This window comes from Myotis lucifugus, unplaced genomic scaffold, assembly GCF_000147115.1.
Source record: "Myotis lucifugus unplaced genomic scaffold, Myoluc2.0 scaffold_251, whole genome shotgun sequence".
Lineage (NCBI taxonomy): Eukaryota > Metazoa > Chordata > Mammalia > Chiroptera > Vespertilionidae > Myotis > Myotis lucifugus.
The window spans coordinates 1,086,878-1,107,783 of record NW_005871299.1 but is presented as its reverse complement, the minus strand read 5'-3'; the positions used below and the strand labels follow the sequence as shown (position 1 = coordinate 1,107,783).

At 35.9% G+C, this 20,906-nt stretch overlaps 1 protein-coding gene across 2 annotated transcripts in view; it reads left to right on the top strand.

The window, feature by feature from the left end:
• The window catches only part of NEGR1 (neuronal growth regulator 1), an 840,835-nt gene that overhangs the window by 456,201 nt on the left and 363,728 nt on the right, over window positions 1-20,906 (top strand). For both annotated transcript variants that reach the window (XM_006098886.3, XM_023762561.1), the window contains exon 3: window positions 11,156-11,281. In XM_006098886.3, the coding sequence (XP_006098948.1) occupies window positions 11,156-11,281 (126 nt within the window). The remainder of the gene's footprint in view (window positions 1-11,155; window positions 11,282-20,906) is intronic.

Here is a 20,906-nt window from a genome sequence, read left to right as displayed (position 1 = left end):
TGAGGGGAGAAGCCGTGGAAGTCTGTGAAATGTCATAAACTACAAAAAGTCAGTTAGAGTCCGTGACTGGAGAAAACAATGTTGCTAGTTAGATTCAGGCCAGGAAATCATCCAGCACCTGCAAGCAAACCAATTTAAAAAAAATCATGAAACAATTTCTTCTTTCAGTTTGAGAACAACACCTTTTCCAGGAGGTTTGTTATGTAACGTAGATCCGCTTTTGCTTTCTGGGGGCTGGCCAAGACAGAGAAGGGAAGTGGCAGCCAGGGGAAAGTAGGACTGTTCTTTTGATATTGCCAGCCATTTCCAGATATGGAGTGCAAGAAAAGCCAATTCTCCCCAGATTTATAGTTATGTCTAGCTTGTTCACTGAAACAGTTTGAAAAATCTTCAGAGATATTGTTTATTCCAACTACATCAGATTCCAAGTCTGTGGAGAGGGGAGAAAAAAAGCAAAAATAATAGGCACATACTCTTAAAGTCAAATCCTTTTGACCCTAAATTTGCATGACTTCTCAAGTAAAAATCAAAGAATATGTAACCAGTGTGCACAGTGCTGCCTAAGATGCCACAGCCCATTCTGTTGAAAATCAATATATAGGACCATCATTCAATTATTTCTCTGATTTATGCACAGCAAAAAAATATGGTAGGTAATGAAATAGAAAAATACCTTTTTTTAGAAGAGTTAAAAGGAATACTGGATCCCCAAACTGAGAGGATCTTTGAAAAAGTCACATAGAACCCCTGGCTTTATAATTATATTTTTACTATCTTCTCAGAGTTTTTATTACATCATTTTCTCCAGAGTATGAAACTCTATGGGAAATCTTTAAGAGATTGAAGAAATATTAGCTCAGTACAGGAAAGAAAAATAAAACAGATACTTGTTGAATATCCCATATATGTCAGGCACTTTTGTAGGTGCTGGTGATATATATGCTGTTGAATAAAGCAGACGGTGTTTCTACAACAAGGACTTTACTTATGTTCTATGAAGAGAAGACAGGCAATGAACAGGTAAATAAAAACCAATGACAATGACAGATTGCAAAGCATACTATAACAAAGAGACTATAAGAAAAAGAGGAGTGATAAGGGACAGGGGGTTATGGGTGCAAATGGTTATTTCAACAAGATACATACCCAGAAAAATTGGGTCTTGCTTTAAGATGATTGATGTTATCAGTGATGCAGTGTTTTAAAATGAAATTTTAACCTTTTAGCATTCACTACAAAATTCACATTTCAGTGTTTTTGTCTTTCTGGTAGGTTTTTAGGGTAGAAGAATTCACTGTGAAGAGGTTTGTCAAGCAGGACCCCAAAAAGATAGAGTCACTTTTATTTTTATTTCCTGCTTGGCCTGGAAAACATGTTTGAAGGAGAGATCTAGTGATTGTGTGCATAATTCAGACAGATATAGTAAAAACTTTAAAGGTTTTTGTAATGAGCCTATGACTTCAGAGAATGAGTGGGAGTACACTCAGTGTGTGTTCCTTTAAAACATGAATTTTACACCCTGACTAAGGAATATCATGGTTACAATAAATGCTAAACTGATTTTTTTTTCATAATCTGTGAGTGTAACTAAATAAATGTTATCTATGTTGGATTAAATAAATACTCTATTCAACATTTATCCCTGGTAGCCTAAAGAAGGCCTCCAATGGATTGGTATCTGTGGTGTTTCATGGTCTATTACAACTTAAGAACTCGATGGTGCATGTAATTGATTCCAGTGAGCCGATGTAAATTTACAGATCCAAATAGTCCATGTCTTGAATTTACAGTTAAGTTCACCATCAAATACATCCTCTAATGGTTCTCAATATTATGTGTGACCTAGACTTGAATCTCATGCAACTAAGTACAGGTGTAAACTTTATTTTATTTATTATTTCTAAAAAAAAAACCAAAAACATCTGAACAGACTTTTAGTGTAATAAAACACTATGCTCATATGACTCCTGTGATGTGTAGGTTAGTCATCCTCGTGTTGACTTTTTAATGGCTATGTTCCAGACTACAAGATGAATTATTGGAAGAAATTTAATTGAAATCAGTGAAGGCTGCTGATTAAACCAACAAAAACCTATTTATATAGCTCAGGGAATAAGTACACATTAACAACAACAAAGTAAACCATGCAACCTCTCACAAACTCAATTGCCCATTATATCTCACACGGTAGGGAATGATACCAACTGGTATTTGGTCTGAATGTGATTTATCCGACTTTCCTTGCTGATACTGCTTTATACCCTGCCCAATGACACTATGATAGATGACTCAAATGGGCAAAAGGCAATTGGGGCAGGTCAGATTGCCTACTTTTTTGGAGAAAGTGAAACCAACAAGAGATGTAAATTACCTTTAAAGAATCTAAATCTATAGATACATTGAAATATGCACCATTCTCTCATGATGGAAGCAACTGAATAGCAGTTGAGGACAGGGTATATTAGATAGTAGTTGAATTTGTGACCCTTGAATAATTAAAATCAAAGCAGATAATAAATTTGAGGGATCCAGAGTGATTTTTTTAAATGCATATGGTACATCTGTATGTCCTCTTTGGATGAGTGTCTACTCCAGTCCTCTGCCAATTTTGTAATTGGATTCTTTGTTTCTTTGGTGTTGAGTTTTATAAGTTCTTTATATTTTGGATATTAACCATTTATCAGATGTATCATTGGTGAATATGTTCTTCCATTCAGTGGGTTGTCTTTTCATTTTATTGATGGATTCTTTTGCTGTGCAAAAATTTTAGCTTGACATAGTTCCATTTGTTTGTTTTTTCTTTTGTTTCCCTTGTCTAAGATGATATATCAGAAAAAATATTGCTATGAGGAAATGTCTGAGATTTTACTGCCTATGTTTTCTTCAAGGATTTTTATGGTTTCATGTTTAACATTTAAGCCTTCAGTCCACTTTGAGTTTATTCTTGTGTGTGGTGTAAAAGGTAGTCTAGTTTAATTTTTCTGCATGTATCTGTCCAATTTTCTCAACACCATTTATTGAATAGACTATCTTTACCTCATTGTATGTTTTTGCCTCTTTTGTCAAATATTGACTACATGTAAATGTGAGGTTTATTTCTGCACTCTCTACATGGATCTATATGAAAAGATGCTCAATATCACTAACCATCAGAGAAATGCAAATTAAAACCACAATGAGGTATCACCTCACACCTATCAGAATGGCTATCACCAATAAATCAACAAGCAACAAATGTTGGCAAGAATGTAGACAAAAGGGAACTCCTGTGCACTGTTGGGGGACATGCAGATTGGTGCAGCCACTGTGGAAAACAGTATGAAGTTACTTCAAAACGTTAAAAATGGAACTGCCTTACAATCCAGAGATTCCACTTCTGGGAATATATCCGAATAAACACTAAACACTAATTCAAAATAATATGTGCACCCCCGTATTTATTGCAATGTTATTTAAAATAGCCAAGATTTGGAAGCAGCCCAAATGCCCATTAGTAGAGGAGTGGATAATAAAAGCTGTGGTAAATTTACACAGTGGAATTCTACTGGACCATAAAAAAGAAGGAAATCTTACCCTTTGCAACATCAAAGGACATTATACTAAGTGAAATAAGCCAGTCAGAAAAAGACAAGTACCATATGATTTCACTCATATGTGGAGTCTAATGAACAAAATGAACTATCAAGCAAAATAGAGACAGACCCATAGTCAGAAAGCAGGCTGACAGCTCTCAGGGGAAAGGGGGGATGGAAGGATTGACAAAAATGGAAAAAAAGAGGAAAAAATCCTCAAGGACACAGACAACAATGAGAGGATTGCAGGTGGAGGAGGGTATGGGGGGGGTAAATGGTGATGGAAGGAGAACTTGACTGGGTGGTAAACACACAATATGGTGTACAGATGATGCATTGTGGAATTGTGCACCTGAATCCTGTATAATTTTGTTAACCAATGTCACCCTAATCAATTCAATAAAGAGGAAGAAATGTATATGGAAATTTTATAAAACATTTAAATTGAACACAAACTTTCAATCTACTTCCAACTTCTGTTTTTGTTTTTATTTTTTATAGCTTTATTTATTAATGTATTTATTTATTTTTGGTTGTTTTACCACTTATTTATACATTCTTTGGTTGATTCTTTTTTAAAAAATCTTTATTGTTGAGATTTTACAGATGTCCCTCTTTTTTCCCTGCATAGCTCCCCTCAACCCAGTTCCCACCCCACCCCAGGCCCTCAGCACCCTATTGTCTGTGTCCATAGGTAATGCATACATGCATATAAGATCTTCATCTAATCTCTTCCTGCACCTGCCCCATACACCTGTCACTCTGAGAATCGTCAGTCTGTTCCATTTCCATGCCCCTGATTTGATTCTATTCACAAATTTATTATGTTCATCAGATTTTTTATTCATTTGATTTTTAGATTCCCTTCTTGATAGATATGTATTTGTTGCCACTTTGTTGTTCATATTTTTTAATCTTTTTCTTTTTCTTCTTCCTTTTCTTAAAGAATACCCTTCAGCATTTCATATAATACTGGTTTGGTGGTGATGAACTCCTATAGCTTTTTCTTGTCTGTGAAGCTCTTTATCTGACCTTCAATTCTAAATGATAACTTTGGTAGGTAGAGTAACCTCGGTTGTAGGTCCTTGCTATTCATCACTTTGAATATTTCTTGCCTCTCCCTTCTGTCCTGCATAGTTTCTGTTGAGAAATCAACTGACAGTCATATGGGCACTCCCTTATGGGTAACTAACTGCTTTTCTCTTGCTGCTTTTAAGATTCTCTCTTTGTCTTTTGCTCTTGGCATTTTAATTATGATGTGTCTTGGTGTGGTCCTCTTTGGGTTCCTCTTGTTTTTGGTTCTCTGTGCTTCCTGGATTTGTAAGTCTATTTCTTTCTCCAGGTAGGGGAAGTTTTCTGTCATTATTTTTTCAAATATGTTTTCAATATCTTGCTCTCTCTCTTCTGGCACCTCCATAATTTGGATGTTGTTATGCTTGAAGTTGTCCCAGAGACTCTTTACACTATCTTCATATTTTTGAATTATTTTTCCTTTTTGCTCTTCTGGTTGGGTATTTTTTGCTTCCTCATATTTCAAATAATTGATTTGATTCTCAGCATCCTCTAGTCCAGTGGTCGCCAACCTTTTGGACCTCAGAGACCACCAGTGGTCCATGGTCTAGTCTACTGTTGAATCCCTGTATAATATTTTTTATTTCAGTCAGTGTAGCTTAATTTATGACTGGTCCTTTTCCATTTTTTTGCATACTCACTAAGATCCTTGAGAGTCTCACTAAGTCCTTTGGAGGTTTCTAGAAGATTCTTGAATAACCTTATAATGGCGGTTTTGAACTCTATATTCAGTAGTTCACTTTCTTCCATTTCTTTCATTTGTGACATGTTTTTTATCTCTGCATTTTGGCTGTTTTCCTGTGTTTGTTTCTATGTGTGTTGGGTAGAGCTGCTAAGTCTCCTTGAGTTGATAGAGTGGCCTTGTGTAGTAGGTGTCCTGTAGGGCCCAGTGGCTCAGCCTCCACAATCACCTGAGGTGGACACTCCAGGTCTACCCTTTTGTGGGCTGTGCATACAGTCTTACTGTAGTTGAGCCTTGATTGCTGTTGGTATCACTAGGAGGAATTGACCTCCAGGCCAATTGGCTGTGGGGACCAGCTGTGACTACAGTGGGAAAGCTGCTGTGCAGGGCACACCCTTATGGAGCAGGACTTGCTTCAGTGGGGCTTTGGTGTTCACTGCGTCTGCCTCTATACTGTGTCACTTATGGATGTGTAGAGTTGTAATCTGGTATGGTCTGACACTGACCACTGGGTACACTGGCTCTTGGGTTTCCAGGGGGGTGCAAAGTCAGCCACTGCCTGGGTCCACCTAACAGGAGCTACAGAGACATCTGCAGATTCCTCCTGTTTGTATTGGGTTTGGAAGTGCCCAGACAAGGCCCAGCTGTGAAGCAAGGCAGGCTGTTCCTGGTGCTAGATCTTGGGCCTTTTATTGATAGGTTTGGGGCTACCTGACTCAGCTGCAGCTTGTTTGACAGGTTTTTAGCTTAAGCAAGGAAAGGCCATTAATATGCAAAAGCTGCAGTGCACAGCTTGGATGGGGTTGTAAATTGGATGAGGCAGGGTCTCAGGGAATCACCAGGGCGGAGCAAACAGAAATGGCTGTCAGTCAGCTCTGACACCGTGAAGGTTCCAGCACAGGAACAATGACTGCTGTGAGCATCTCCTTCTGAAAGCAAGCTGCCCTTGAGTTCCTGCCCCGATGCCAGACAGTCCAGTTTCTCCTCATATGTTTCTGGATCCCCAGAGCCTGGCCCAGCATTGGAGCTCAGAGGAAGCAGGAGCTTGTAAGTTAAGTTCATGGTGCTGGCCTTTTAAGAGGAGCACTTGGGTCTCCAGCAGCCTTTGTGTCACTGAGCCCCAATCCATACTGGTTTTTATAGCCAGTAGTTCTTACTGTCTGTAGGGACTTCTTTTCCCAGCTCTGGGACCCTGGGCTGAGAGTCTGGTGTGGGTTGGGGCCCCTTGCTCCTTCCAGAGGCCTCAGCAGAGAGGATCCCCCTCCTGATTAAAAAAGCAGCACACCTGGGTGCCAGACCAGCCTGTTTTGCGCCTCTGCACCTCCTACCAGCCTGTGTGCTTTCTTCTTTGCTTCTCTCATTGTAGGACTTCTATTCAGCCAGCTTTCCGGTGATTCTGGATGATGGTTGTTCTGTACTTTAGTTGTAATTTTGATGTGGTTGTGGGAGGCGGCAAGTACAGGTGTTTGCCTACACCTCTATTTTGGTTCTCCTCCCCCAACTTCTGTTTTTGGAAAGTTTCTGATATTTTACAATCTCTTTCACTGGTCATACACAACACATAATTATAAACAAAATAATAAAATCTCATATATCCCCAATTAAAGTCCAATTAGGACAGAGATATTCTATGATTTTGTATGAAATCTAGAACTTCTGTCCTTTACTGTTTTTATTTATGGTGTCATATTGATGATGAGAGTAATGATAATGTTATAATAATTATTTACTGTAAATTAAACAAGTTTACATTTAGACGAATAACATATTTCTTTATTACTCTCCTATGGTCATAAATACTTTAATAATATCACAGAAGTCCAAAATGCTTATAAATATTCATAGTTACTTAAAATAATTGAATTGATTTAACACATTCACTCCTTTGTAAACACATCATTTAAATTAAATTTCTAAATAAAGTGTTTGAGCTCAGCAGGTGTTGCTCAGTGGTTGACCATCAACCTGTGAACCAGGAGATCAAGGTTCAATTCCCTGTCAGGGCACATGCCCATTTTTTGGGCTTGATCCCTAGTGTGGGGCATGCAGGAGGCAGCCAATCAATAATTATCTCTCATCAATGATGTTTCTATCTCTTTCTCCCTCTTACTTCCTCTCTGAAATCAATAAAAATCTATTAAATAAAGCATTTGAGAAAGTTTGGAATACAGTATATAGACAAGGAACATGCATCTAGAATTAATAGTAAATTATTTTAACTCTTGTTTTTCTATGCTAGAGCACAGCATATTGGACATACCATAAGACACACTGCTTGCTTTGTCGTTCAGAAGGCTCAATAGAGTCCTTCCCACCTGTGTGCTTGTGGATCATTTACACACAATCTGTAACCCAGGAAGAGATACCAGAACCAGATGGTCTTAAGATGCCTGAGATAACAGCATTGTTCCCAGTCCCTGCCACCCAACATAGAAGCATCTCTTTTCTCTTCCATTTTCCCTTAGCCTGATGCACCTGGAATGAACCCAAACCCTTCCCCAGCACCATGCCTTATTCTGGATACAGAGCTGACAATATCTACATTTATGTTGTCCTACTTTGAGGTTATTAATAGTGTTTCTCCATTATAAATAGCACCGGACCAAATAGCTTTGTGCATAAGTTGTTCTACATGTTTCACATTAAAATAAACCAATATGAAACCAATCTTTGCCGATTTGAACCCAGAAGGCATAGCTATTAAATATGTGTTACTCATGTAAAATGGTAAAGAACAATGTGGAAAATATTTATCTTATCTTAGTTACATTCCTATCTGCCTCCTCTTAATTTTAAGTTCCTTGAGGGCAAGGATTATGCTTTGAAATTTCTACATTTGCTGTGTGTCCAGAATTAACCTTTCATACATTCGGTAGAACTCTTAAACAGAATGGACAAATGCTTTGAATATTCAGTGAAGCAACATCTGTTTTTGCCTCCACAAACTACAGTGCATGTGAAAGATTTCCTTGCCTCCACCTCCCACCCTAACACACAGTATCTGGTGTCAACAGATGATGCATTCTGGGGAGAAGAGCCTTGCCAAAGGGATTTCCCTTACTTACCTCCTCTTTCCATATGTTCCTTCCCTGTAGCATATCCTGAATCATGAGGCCCCGAGAGGTGATTGCAATCACTGAGATGACATGCCACACCTGGAATTCAGTACTCTTCCCTTACCAATTTCCCATAGCTAAATGTCAAATCTAAGTTTATGGCTAAGAAATTCTGTTGTTTCTTTGCGAAGTCAAATATTGTGCTTAATATCAGTGTACCATTCATGTTTACTGCTTAAAATACAGGCAGATGCATAAGGTGAAACTAAACTACTTTAAAATCTGATAGAATTGACAAAATAATGTAATTGAGAGGATAGGATATATGGTCTTATGACACTTCATCATTTCTCTTAAATATACACACAACTTCTGTCTAAAGTTGAATCAGTTATGTGTTTAAAATATATAAATAAACTAACCATCCTAGGCTGATCTCTGTGTACTATATTCCAGATAAAGGAGAAAGTACTAAGTAACTTTTTCTTTTATTTTATTAATAGTGTGCATTAGTATATATATGTATTTGTGTGTATGTGCATTTGTGTATGTTTGTATATTCTCACATATTTACACATGTATTTTATAGTTTGCTGTATCAAATTTATACCTACATCCACATAGCTAATGGTATTCCTATTTAATGTTGTAAGTTTATTTTTATTAACTCTCCTGTTCACCAGTAATAGATAATTCACATTTCTTTCAATTTTCTGTCTATAGTATCTTAATGTCTATATTTTTGTTCTGTGTCAGTTAAGCTAAAAAGAGTACCTGTTTAAAATGGTTTTTATTTTTTTTTATTATTTGCCTGAGAATAGCTCACTGAAGAGCTTAATAATAACATGTTTTAAATGCTCATTAAAAATATGTCATTTAGAAATAGTTACAATAGTATACCACTTAGGAATAAGCATTTTCTTCAATCATAGCAACAGTTACATATAATCAAATGCTTTATACCCATAATAATTATCCTAGATTTTTCTTATGACAGAGTTATGATTTCATTTAAAAAATCAAAGATGATATTCACAGGATAGGTAATTTAATTTATCCTTAAAATAGATTTTAGTTACTGTTTTTTTAAATAACTGTCTAAATATCTCTTGCATGAAGAAACTCTAACAATTAAAATATTTTAGTAAAAAAAGCATATTTTTCTAATAGTTATCAAGGTATCTAATTGCCATTGGGAGGCAACCAGTGGATGTTTCTCTCAGTACACTATAATTTTATATAGTAAACCAAAATGTGTATTATAAGCCAGTCATACACTACCAAAGTGATGAAGTTCTGAGAGCAGTTTAAGGCATGGGAAAAGAGCAGTACTGAAATTAAATACAATATGATATGTCTTTTAAGGCATCTAAAAATAATAGCTAATAATGTCAAGTACTTTTCTAAGTCCTTTAACATGTATTGACTTCTAGAATGCTCCCAGCAGCTACATGGGGTTTGTATTATTACCTCCAAGTTTCAGATGAAGACACTGAGTCTGAGATACATTAAGTAACTTGCCCTAGATAACTCACTAGCCAGTAGAGGACCCAGGATTCATATCCATGTTGTTTGAGGTTTAAATGAGACCATTTGGTATTTGAGAGAATAATGGACCTTTTAATCCAGGAAGTTAATTTAAGGATTTTTCTATCCAACTTTCCCAACCTGTATTCCATGGTCTGTAAACTTTTCACCAAATGCTGCTGGGATAAAAGCTCCCATAGTCCAATACATCAGGGACAATACAAAAATACAACATAATATTTTCCCCTTTACTCTTGAGAGGTATAGTGGGCATAACGGAGACTCTAAGAAATCCAAAAGCAAAGAACTGTTTCAACCAGTGGTTTCCAGCCATCACTGACAAGAAAACTCTTGTGGAGCACAAGTGTCACAGCCCCTAGTAATAGTGTCCCTTAGAACATAAATGCTGGCAATCTCCAGCCCTACTATTTAGCAGATAGAAAATTGAAGCCCAAAATGCCTTTGAGAATTTGGAATCTTACTTCCCAGTCCCGCACATGTTTTTATCTTACTCAGCTTTTGAATCAAGATGTAGGCACAACTGTTTTAGCTTAAGTTTCTTCTAAATTTCCACTTTTGTTACTCTTTTCAACAAGAAAACCATCATTATGGTGAAGATACATGGATAGAACAGATTGATTATGAATACTCCAGTTTATTTAATACAAAATAGCCACAATAACCCTATCGGTTACTGCTCAGTGGTTAGAGCGTTGGCCTGTGGACTGAAGCATAATGGATTCAATCTGCTCAAGGGCACATGCCTTGGTTGCAGACACAATCCCTAGCCCTGGTTTGGACACAGGTGGAAGGCTACTAGTGGATGTGTTTCTCTCACATCAATATTTCTCTCTCTCTCTCTCTCTCTCTCTCTCTCTCAGTCTCTCCCCCTCCCTCCCACTCTCTCTGAAAATCAGTGGGAAAAGAATATCCTTGGGTGAGGATTAACAACAACAATAAAAAATATCCACAATGAAACTTTAATTTAAGCAACACTTAAACATTTTTGTTATTAAATATTACACATCTAAAATTTAGAAAAAAATAAAACTAACCAACTAACAAAGAAAGCTCTGGGAGAGTCTTGAGGAGCTAGAGAATCTATCTTTGGGGTACTGATCATGATCATAGGCCATAAGTGCATTTCACCACCCCAGCTTTAGTGCATGAGATCATGGAGTTATCATATATAGCTCAACAGAATTTTATATATTTTTTTCTGACCACTGCATGTTTTACCATTTCAGTTCCTCCGAAGATATATGACATCTCAAGTGATATGACCATCAATGAAGGAACCAATGTCACCCTAATTTGTTTGGCCACTGGGAAACCAGAGCCTACCATTTCTTGGCGGCACATCTCCCCGTCAGGTAAAGCAGAACTATGCCAGTGTTGTTTGTGCTGTTCACTATTCTCCTTTAACCTCACTTGTTCCAAACTTGAGTCAATTTATTCTCTTACATCTTATTCATGAGGTAGGCAGGACGCGTATTTTTATACTTATTCTTTATACCTAAATATGCTGTCGCTCACAAAAGTTAAATGAACATTTCCTGTCAGAGCCTGGAATAGAACCCGTGTCTCATGATTCTTAGTCAAGGTTATTTTCATTTTAGTATCCTGGAGAATTGCACATCAATAGACAAAAGGCCCAAATGGAAATATTCCAAGTGAAATATTTTCGTTGACATGTGTAAGGCTTTTTATTCTGTCCGCATGCACATGTTAATAGGCCATCATGAACGGCTAAGGTAATCAGGGGAAAATCACATTATACAAATTATGAGGTTGCTGGGTCTAATTTGAAAATGCAGTTCAGAATCAAGGATCTGGTAGTTAGAATTACATTTTCAGTGATGAAGGGATCTTAAAACCCAAGAGTTTAAGCGACTTGTACAAGACCATGTACCTCTGTAGAATTAAGGGGCGTGGCATGAAGAGGGGAAGTTCACCCTAGGAAACTGAGGATAATCATCAAAACACTTCTGTTTTCACAGCAGCGACTCTAACAGAATCATCAACTTGTGTCCGATTTTAACATTTGAACTATATAGCTTTACATTTACCATGGAAGTGAAAGCAGTGCTTTTAATGAGCAGGATGCCACAACATTTCAGATAATGAAAATTGATTTTTATTTGTTCTATATTTTTAGTGGAAATAGTTTCAACAAGGCTATTGTGATGAAAATGCTTTTAAAGAAATCAGAAAGACACATTTTATAGAGGCATAGGAAGAGGACAGCTGGAACATCTATTTGATCTGCTAATGCTTTCTTTAATATCACTTATCCTTAAGTGTCTTTCAGTTTCCTCATTTATACAGTAGGTCTGATGAGACTTACTCACATCATATGCTTAGTATTACTATTAATGTGAGAAGGAAATCAATATAACAGCAGTATACACTTATACGATATGCATTATGGCCTCTATAATGTTTCTAAAGCATGAGTGCACTCTTGACTGCAAACACTTCACTCTCTAGAGTCGCTACAGGATCATAAAAACTGGCATGTGAGCACTGAATTAGTGACAGGGCTCTCTGTGGAGTGTGAGACAAATGCAGGACTAACAGTTGGGATAAATGTGTTCCTATCGCCAATTCCCTAGTCATCAGTGCAACCAATGCTAGCACAAATCGCTTAGCCTCGGTTATTCTCAGCTAGTTTCCTACTTTCCAAAATCAAATGATAATAATCCCTGGCTATTGTGAGACTGCAAATAGATACTAGGCCTAAACGTGCTTTATAAAGTATAAGATGATATGCAAATGTATGACTGATTCTTAATCATCTTTCCAGGGATTTAAATCTGATATGGTAATATATTTTTTGTAAGAACGAGGCACAGAATCTCCATCTTTATACAATTTAAGATTAATATGTTGGATTTAACTCTCCTGCTTTGCAGTGCTTGTTATTATGCATAGTCTTCTTTTTAAAGTGCTTGGGTACATTTTAGTTTAATTAAATAGCATGAATATTGGTTAGTGAAGTTATTAGAATAATGATAATGGATAACATCATGAAGCTGAAAGAAGACAGATTGGGTTTATAAGTTAAACTGTACATAGATTTGTTTTCCTGTTCCTGCCATACAGAGCAAATTAGAAAAATTAGCATAAGTATCAACTATTATCCAATAAATAGCTAGACATGGCTGATATTTTTATAAATGCTTCCAATATTTTCAAATTATAATTTGTTAACTATCTATATTTAAATGTGCAGAACTGTGGAGTTCCTGCTTTAAGTAACATGCCTGATAATTCTATTAGCTTTTGTCCATTTATATATTTATATTTGAATGCTAAATTGTAAAATTCATATATGTTAATGTTTTACCTAAGAGATATCAATATTTTGTATATTCTCTTTTTTTTAATTTTGCTATTTCATGAAAGAAATGTAGCTCAAAACAGCAGTCACCATATGATCAAAGTTTAGTGTTAAAAACATACACAGTTGACCCTTGATCAATGCAGAGGTTAGAGGTGCTGGCACTGTGCATCCCAAAATCCACTTATAAATTTTTACTCCCTCAAAACTTAACTTATCCTTTGGTTGTTTAGGGGTATTGATTCTAGGACCCCACCCCCCACCCTGACAGCACCAAAAGTTTCAGGCCCTATGTAAAATGGCCTAGATCCATGTGTATAGTGGGCCCCCTGTATCTGTGGACTCTGAAGCACTCATCAAAATTAGCACAGGGAACTTATTGACAAAAATCCACATATAAGTGGAACCATGCAGTTCAAACCCTTGTTGTTCCAGGGTCAATTGTCCTCCCTGTCAATATTGGAAGAGATGTCTAGCTTTTGTACCTGTGTGATTTGTTTCGATCTTTTTACCAATACCTTTGGTAATTTTTGCCAACTCATTCATGGTCTATTTCCATTTTTAAAATTAACAACAAATATGTAGTAACAGAATGATAACTCCACAGAGCTTCTCCCTAATCTACAGAAAACTTAGGTTGTGTGTTCCACCACATCGCAGACATTAATCACCTGAGGCCATTGGAGTTGCTCTTTCACTTTTTAGTTCAAACAACTCAGCGTATTTTCCTAAAACTCACCTCTCCTGAGAACTGTCTTGGATATATGAGTTTCCTTAGAGTTTACGTATACCAGTGATTTCTTTCTATTTTCTCTAGTCTATAGTCAGAGATTGATTTCAAATTTATATTTAAAAATGATCGCAGTATCATTTAAAGAACACACTATATCCTTTATTTAGTTTCATTCATGATCATTTTCCCCAATTGCTTCATCGTTTGCTATGTGTAGAATATGTAGAAAAATACATGTATTATATTTTCATTCCTGATCATTTTTACTTCCTTAAAACTTAACTTGTTCCTTGGTTATAACAGGAGTATTGGTTCCGGGATCACCACCACCCCCAGACACCAAAATTTGCAGATGCTTAAGTCCGCTATATAAAATGGGGGACTTATAAGATCAGCGCATACAGTGGGCCCTCTGTATCTGTGGACTCTGAAGCGCTAATCAAAATTTTCATTCATGATCATTTTCCCATTTGCTTCATCATTTGCTATGTGTAGAATATGTATGAAAATACATGTATTATATCTTTTCATTGAATTGTTTGAAAGCAACCTGTATTCATCATGCTCTCTCCTCCCCAGTTATTTCCGTGTGCATTTCTGAAGAATTAGGACATTTATTACATAACCACAGATGTTCATACATCTAACATTGTCATTATACTTGTATTTCACTACTATCCATCTTCCAATTCTGGCAAGTGATCGAATAGTGTCCTTTATGGAATTCTTTTTTCTCTCGTACGGAATCCAAGTTTTGTATGTAGTTGTCATATCACTTTAGCCTTCCTTAGTCTGGGGACTAATTCTTTATCTTTTTTTTGTCATTACTGAACACTGATATTTTTCAACAATGTGTTTAAAACAGAATATTTCTCATTTTGGGTCTGGCTCATTTCTTCACTATTGCATTCTAGTTATGCCCATCTGGAAATAAATAAATGAAGTTGTAACCTTCTCAAGGAATGATATCTAGAGGCACAGGATATCCATCTGTTCCTTATTTTTTATGTTAATTTCCATTACCCAACAAGATGTTGTCTGATTTCTGTACTGTGCAGCTATTTTTTCTTGCCCTATGCTACCAATAAGCAGTAGGGGAAGATTTTAAGGTCATAACATACAAATATCTGCTACTTGTCCACTTTACACTTAGCATTACCGGTGATTCTTTTGTGAAAAATCTTTACCCTAATAATCATCAAAGAGGATTTTTTCAAGCTGAAGTACTCCTTTTACTATCACCAATTAGCACTTGGCATTCTGCTGTCAACAAGAACCTCATTTCCCCCTGTTATTTATTTATTTGTTTATTTATCTACATATTATGACATAAACTTATGGATTCCTAACTTTTAAAAATTATTATAGTTCATTACTGTTCTAATTATTTTGATGCTCAAATCGTCCCTTATTTGGCCAGTGGGGTGATTTCATTCTGACTCTTGTGTGGTTGTGATATGTCCCATCACTTTTTTTTAGCATTTTCATTTTTCCTTGATGATAAAATATGCCAGACTCATCTTGTGTCTTTCTTGCCCCAGCTCTGGAATCAAGCACTTCACTTACTGCAAATGATTAGAAACCATACACTTGGGGTTAGTATCATTACATATTGGTTTAAGAGAGCTAACAGTTAGTCTGACTTACAGCAAAATTATCAGAGACTCAGAGGCCTAGGCTACTTCCTGTGATGTTATAATAACCATAAGACCTTACATAACCTCAGTGCAAAGGGTAGACTATATTTTATTTGGTTTTATCTAACAATTAGCATGGAACAGGGCCAGCAATGTTGTGTGTATACAAAAATGCTTATGGAATTAAGAGTAAAAATATTTATATTAAGGAAAATATAAGTAGGAAATTGTTCTATTGCTGGAGATTTAAATAGGTTCATACATCCTTGTTCATAAGAAATCCAATTGTTTTAAGTAATCTCTGACTAGTTTCTTACCTACTCAGAAAATTTTTAAGGTTTTTCCCAAATCCCTAACATAAAATTGATGATTTGTTCTTATTCTTATCAGTAATTTCTTATGCACCAGGTAGTACCAGAATAGCAGGGATAAAGATCATGAACTTTGATGACAATCAGAATTGAATTCAAGACACCGGTCTTCTCATACCAAGTGTAAGATCTTAGACAAAATTGTTAACCTCTTTAATTTTAAGTAATAAGTGATGATAATAATTCATAGAAGTATTATGGGGATTAAATAGAATGGCATAGGGTATTGAAAAGAGTTCATAACTTAGAGCAAATATTCCATAATATTAACTATTAATGGACTACTCAAATGTGTTTAATGTTGACTAGATAGACTCTTCCAAGCCTGTTTTTGAAAGTGAGGGGCTATTTACAGCTCTTAAATGCAATTCATATAACTGTTCTCGAATGAGTGTGTTATGAAGCCAAAAATCACTTCAAACTCCTGGAGAACATTGACAGTTTACATAAGCCACCTGATTTTGAATACAATGACAAAATAAACATTTTAACCACATATCATTTTATTAATAAATCTAGATTCAGTCAGAAAAAAATAGGAAAAGTTAAAAGATAAATTTTTAAATGATACATTACAGTTTACAAACCTGAGATATTTCTAAAGCCTCTGTCAAATTTTCACTTACTAGTCATTGCTGTTTATCTTAATCACTGTTACCTAGTGTATTCCTATTCTTTGATATCTGAAATCTCCAGGTATGTTCTTACTCTACCCTGCTGCTATTTATTATCTGATGAAGATATTATTTTGGTTCTGAAGCTAAAATATGAGAGAAACAATGGCTGTATGTCTCAAACTCTTTGTTGTCTAATTTCCAATTGCCTCCTGCCTTTTGGCAGGATATTCTCACCGTAATTATCCATAGGAGTTAAGACTATTACCTAACTCAATATAAGTTAAGGCACCTTTCTCCTGTTATGTTCTGGATTACATCTCTTTCCATTATTTTAGATTCTTATTTCATTAATATCCTCTTTAAACTCTTCTTTTCCTTTTGACTCCCACTGCCCAAATTTAAACTATTTTCTGAATGCAGACTTTTGACATGGATCACTTTTGTTTAATAAAAAAAATTATTAAGCTTTTATAAAGGAGAAAACAAACAAAGGGTCAGAGATGTAAGAATGCAAACAGAAAGCCATGATTTTGAGATATTAAAAGAAGAAAACACTTCCTGGAGCAGTGTGCAGTGAGCAATGTTAATCAGGTCAGATAAGAGCCAAATAGTTACTTTTGCATTGGGTTGTTTGGTGATCATGTGACAATGGGCCAGAAACCCAGTGGTGGAGGCTTAAAAGCATATGAGCAGTGAAGAACTAGATGTGAGGCAAAACTATGCATCCAGTTAGTCTAGATCAGTGATGGCGAACCTTTTGAGCTCGGCGTGTCAGCATTTTGAAAACCCTAACTTAACTCTGGTGCCGTGTCACATATAGAAATTTTTTGATATTTTCAACCATAGTAAAATAAAGATTTATATTTTTGATATTTATTTTATATATTTAAATGCCATTTAACAAAGAAAAATCAACCAAAAAAAATGAGTTCGTGTGTCACCTCTAACATGCGTGTCATAGGTTCGCCATCACTGGTCTAGATGGAAATTTGATTTCTCTACTTTAACACACATTTTTTTTGCTATTAGGAATATCTTTTATCCCTGTATCCAATCCATAATAAAACCATTCTTAAGCATCCCAGGAAAAGTGGGGTGCTTTTTGTACCTTAGCTGCACCACTTGAGTTGAACTGTTTTTCAGAATTATAGTTGGTGGCTTTGTTTGTCTAAGGCAGCGGTTCTCAACCTGTGGGTCACGACCCCTTTGGCGGTTGAACAACCCTTTCACAGGGATCGCCTAAGACCATCCTGCATATCATATTTACATTACAATTCATAACAGTAGCAACATTACAGTTATGAAGTAGCAATGAAAATAATTTTATGGTTGGGTCACAACATGAGGAACTATATTTAAAGGGCCAGAAGGTTGAGAACCACTGGCTAAGGCTTATGAGACAGGGGACTCTTTATGTTGGGAAACAGTGTCAGTTTACTATTGTATCCCATGGCTTAGCACAGGGCCAGGCACAAATTAGGCTCTGGAGACAAATTCTCTTAGCAGTCTTCATCTATGCATGTCTTGCTTTGCCTTCATTTCTGAAGTATATTTGTGCTTGGGATAGAATACTGTCAGTCATCATTTAACATCGAAGTAGCCATAAAATGGCCAAAGACATTATTTGGAAATCATGTGGATTAAAGTATAGAAACTGAAAGATAAAAGGCAATATTCCCTATGCTTTCCATAAGTATGCTTTCTACAAGTATTGCTATGGGTTTGTCTCCTCTATAAGATAAATAACATAAATTTTCAATCAGGAATACAATAAATTATTCAAAATGAAGAGATTTTAAGGCCTTTGAGATTACTAAAGGAGAGTTATTTCAGAATAAACACAATAAACAAGGTCAAATATTCATTAGACCATGGGTCAGGAGCCTAAGGTCTGTGGGCCAAACTGGCCTGCAGTCTGTTTTCATAAATGGAGTTTTAGTTGTTGTTGGCATACAGTCACACTCCTTCCTTTACATATTGTCTATGGCTGCTGTCATCTACATATATATGAAAGCCTAATATGCAAAGTGCACCCCCCCCTCGGAGTTCGATTGCTCCTTATGACGTGTGCTGACCACCAGGGGGTGGCTCAGAATGAAGGAAGGCCCTGGCTGGCAGCCAACAGGTGCTAGGGACCCTACCTGTGCATGAATTTCGTGCACTGGGCCTCTAGTATTATAATAATAGAGTTGAGTAATTACACAAAACTTAAACTAGTTACTATCTGGTCCTTTAAGGATAAGTTTGCTGAGCCCTGCATTAAATATTTTAAAAGAGGTGCTTTACATTTTGTTTCACAGCTGCAAGACATACAAGTTTAATGTTAGCACATTAAAGCTTCTGTAACCTTTAAAGAGAATTAAATACATTCTTAAGAGAGAAAATGTTAATTACTAATTATCAGAAAAAAACACACATAAAAGACTGTAAAATGAAAGTTACTATCTAAAACTCATGTACACTACTGAAATCTGCTGTTAATAATTCTGATAATAGTTTAAATCATCACAGGTATAATCTGGAAAGTACTACTTTCTATTATTGCTCTTGATTCTACTATAATTTCCTCTTGTGAAAGAAATACTTGAGTGCTGGGCCAACACCCAGAGTGTTATGATGAAGAGGCTGTGTGTGTGTGCTCCTTGCAAGCTGGCAGCCTATCGCCCTAACACTTAATTCTTTGAACATTTTCTCAGGTTTGCAATCCTGACACTACACTTTGCTATTTAATGTTAGGAAGAAAAAATTCAGTAGAATCAGCAATTTATGCTCATGCCATTTCAACAATACCAGATATTCCGATTACAAGTTATGCTTCCATTTCCATTGTAGAGCCACACTCTATGTAGAGCTTTGGGGAACTTCCATAATGTCTTTACTAAAAGAAAATTATATAATGAATGAATCTACATAACGACGGCAAGTTAAACTTTTACCATGAGATTGCATACCAATAATTTATGTATGCAGTTACAATTGCCTCTTTGTTCTGAATCTGTCCTTATAGTAATTTTTATACCTTCATTTGTCTGTTTCTAAAGCCCCCTCTGCTTTTATTCAGTTAGTGGTGGGCTCTCTGTATTCAGAACTGTTAATGCCTGCTATATGACTATAGAAAGCAAGAAAATATTCAGTGTTTTAAGACAAATCCAAGGCTAAACAATGGACCCGATGATAATGCCTACTATATGACTGTACATAGCAAGAAAATATTCAGTGTTTTAAGACACATATAAGGTTAAACAATGGACCTGATGGTACGATGCATTATTATAAAAAAATAATCCACTCTTCTAAGAGGAAAGTGCTTTATCCACAATGAAACAGGAAACGGGAATCCATCAAGCATCTCAAAGCATTTCATAATAGATCTGGATTTTATCTCCCTTTAATGGACTAAATTTGGGGTTAAAGATTGGCATTCGGGTGTTTATAGTCTAGGAATTAGGTTTTGGTAGAGTCTTTTTTCTAAGTGATGTCAGTGGCATGTTGCATGTATTAGGGAAAGGTTTTACATAAATGGTTATGTCTAAACAAATTAGGGGCTTGTTTAAAGGTTCTGAATACAGAGAGCCCACCACTAACTGAATAAAAGTAGAGAGGGCTTTAGAAACAGACAAATGAAAGTTAGAAAATGCAGCTATACTTTGGTTGTAAATGTCATACTAATTCATGCTGAGGTAGGACTTCCTGGGTAAAAATTCCACTCATACTATTGAGATAGATCCCAAAAAGATGCAGAAAGAGCACCAGTAGGTACTGTGAATGTATAAAATGAACCCAAAAAGTATTTAAGTATTATTCATTAGCATTTAGTGTGTTCCAGGCACTGTTCTAATATATCTTAGGTTAACATATATTCACTAGTTTACATGTGAAGTACTATAACTTCATGTATCACATTCATGAGGAAAAGAGCATTATGTTCCTTTGAAGCCAGGGCAGTCAATGAAGGTACAACTTGGTTTTACTTCCCCATAAATGTATGATCATGTCCATCAAGGCTACATTTGTATGCAAACAAGGCCTACTGGAAGTTTAGAGCTGTTACAGGATAATTATGAAAATATACATAAATAATAAAAAGAAAATATGTTAATAATGATTTTTTTAATCAAGACTCAAAATGTCCTTGACAATTATAGACATGAGCATATGTTTGGCTTGCAATAATTATTTATAGAGGAGTTATGACCTGCTATGTAAAGAAGCACTACAACCATTTTTCTTCATTCAAAATGGATATGTTATTATTGCATTTTTAATTATACTCCAGCTTGTTTTAAAATTATATTTT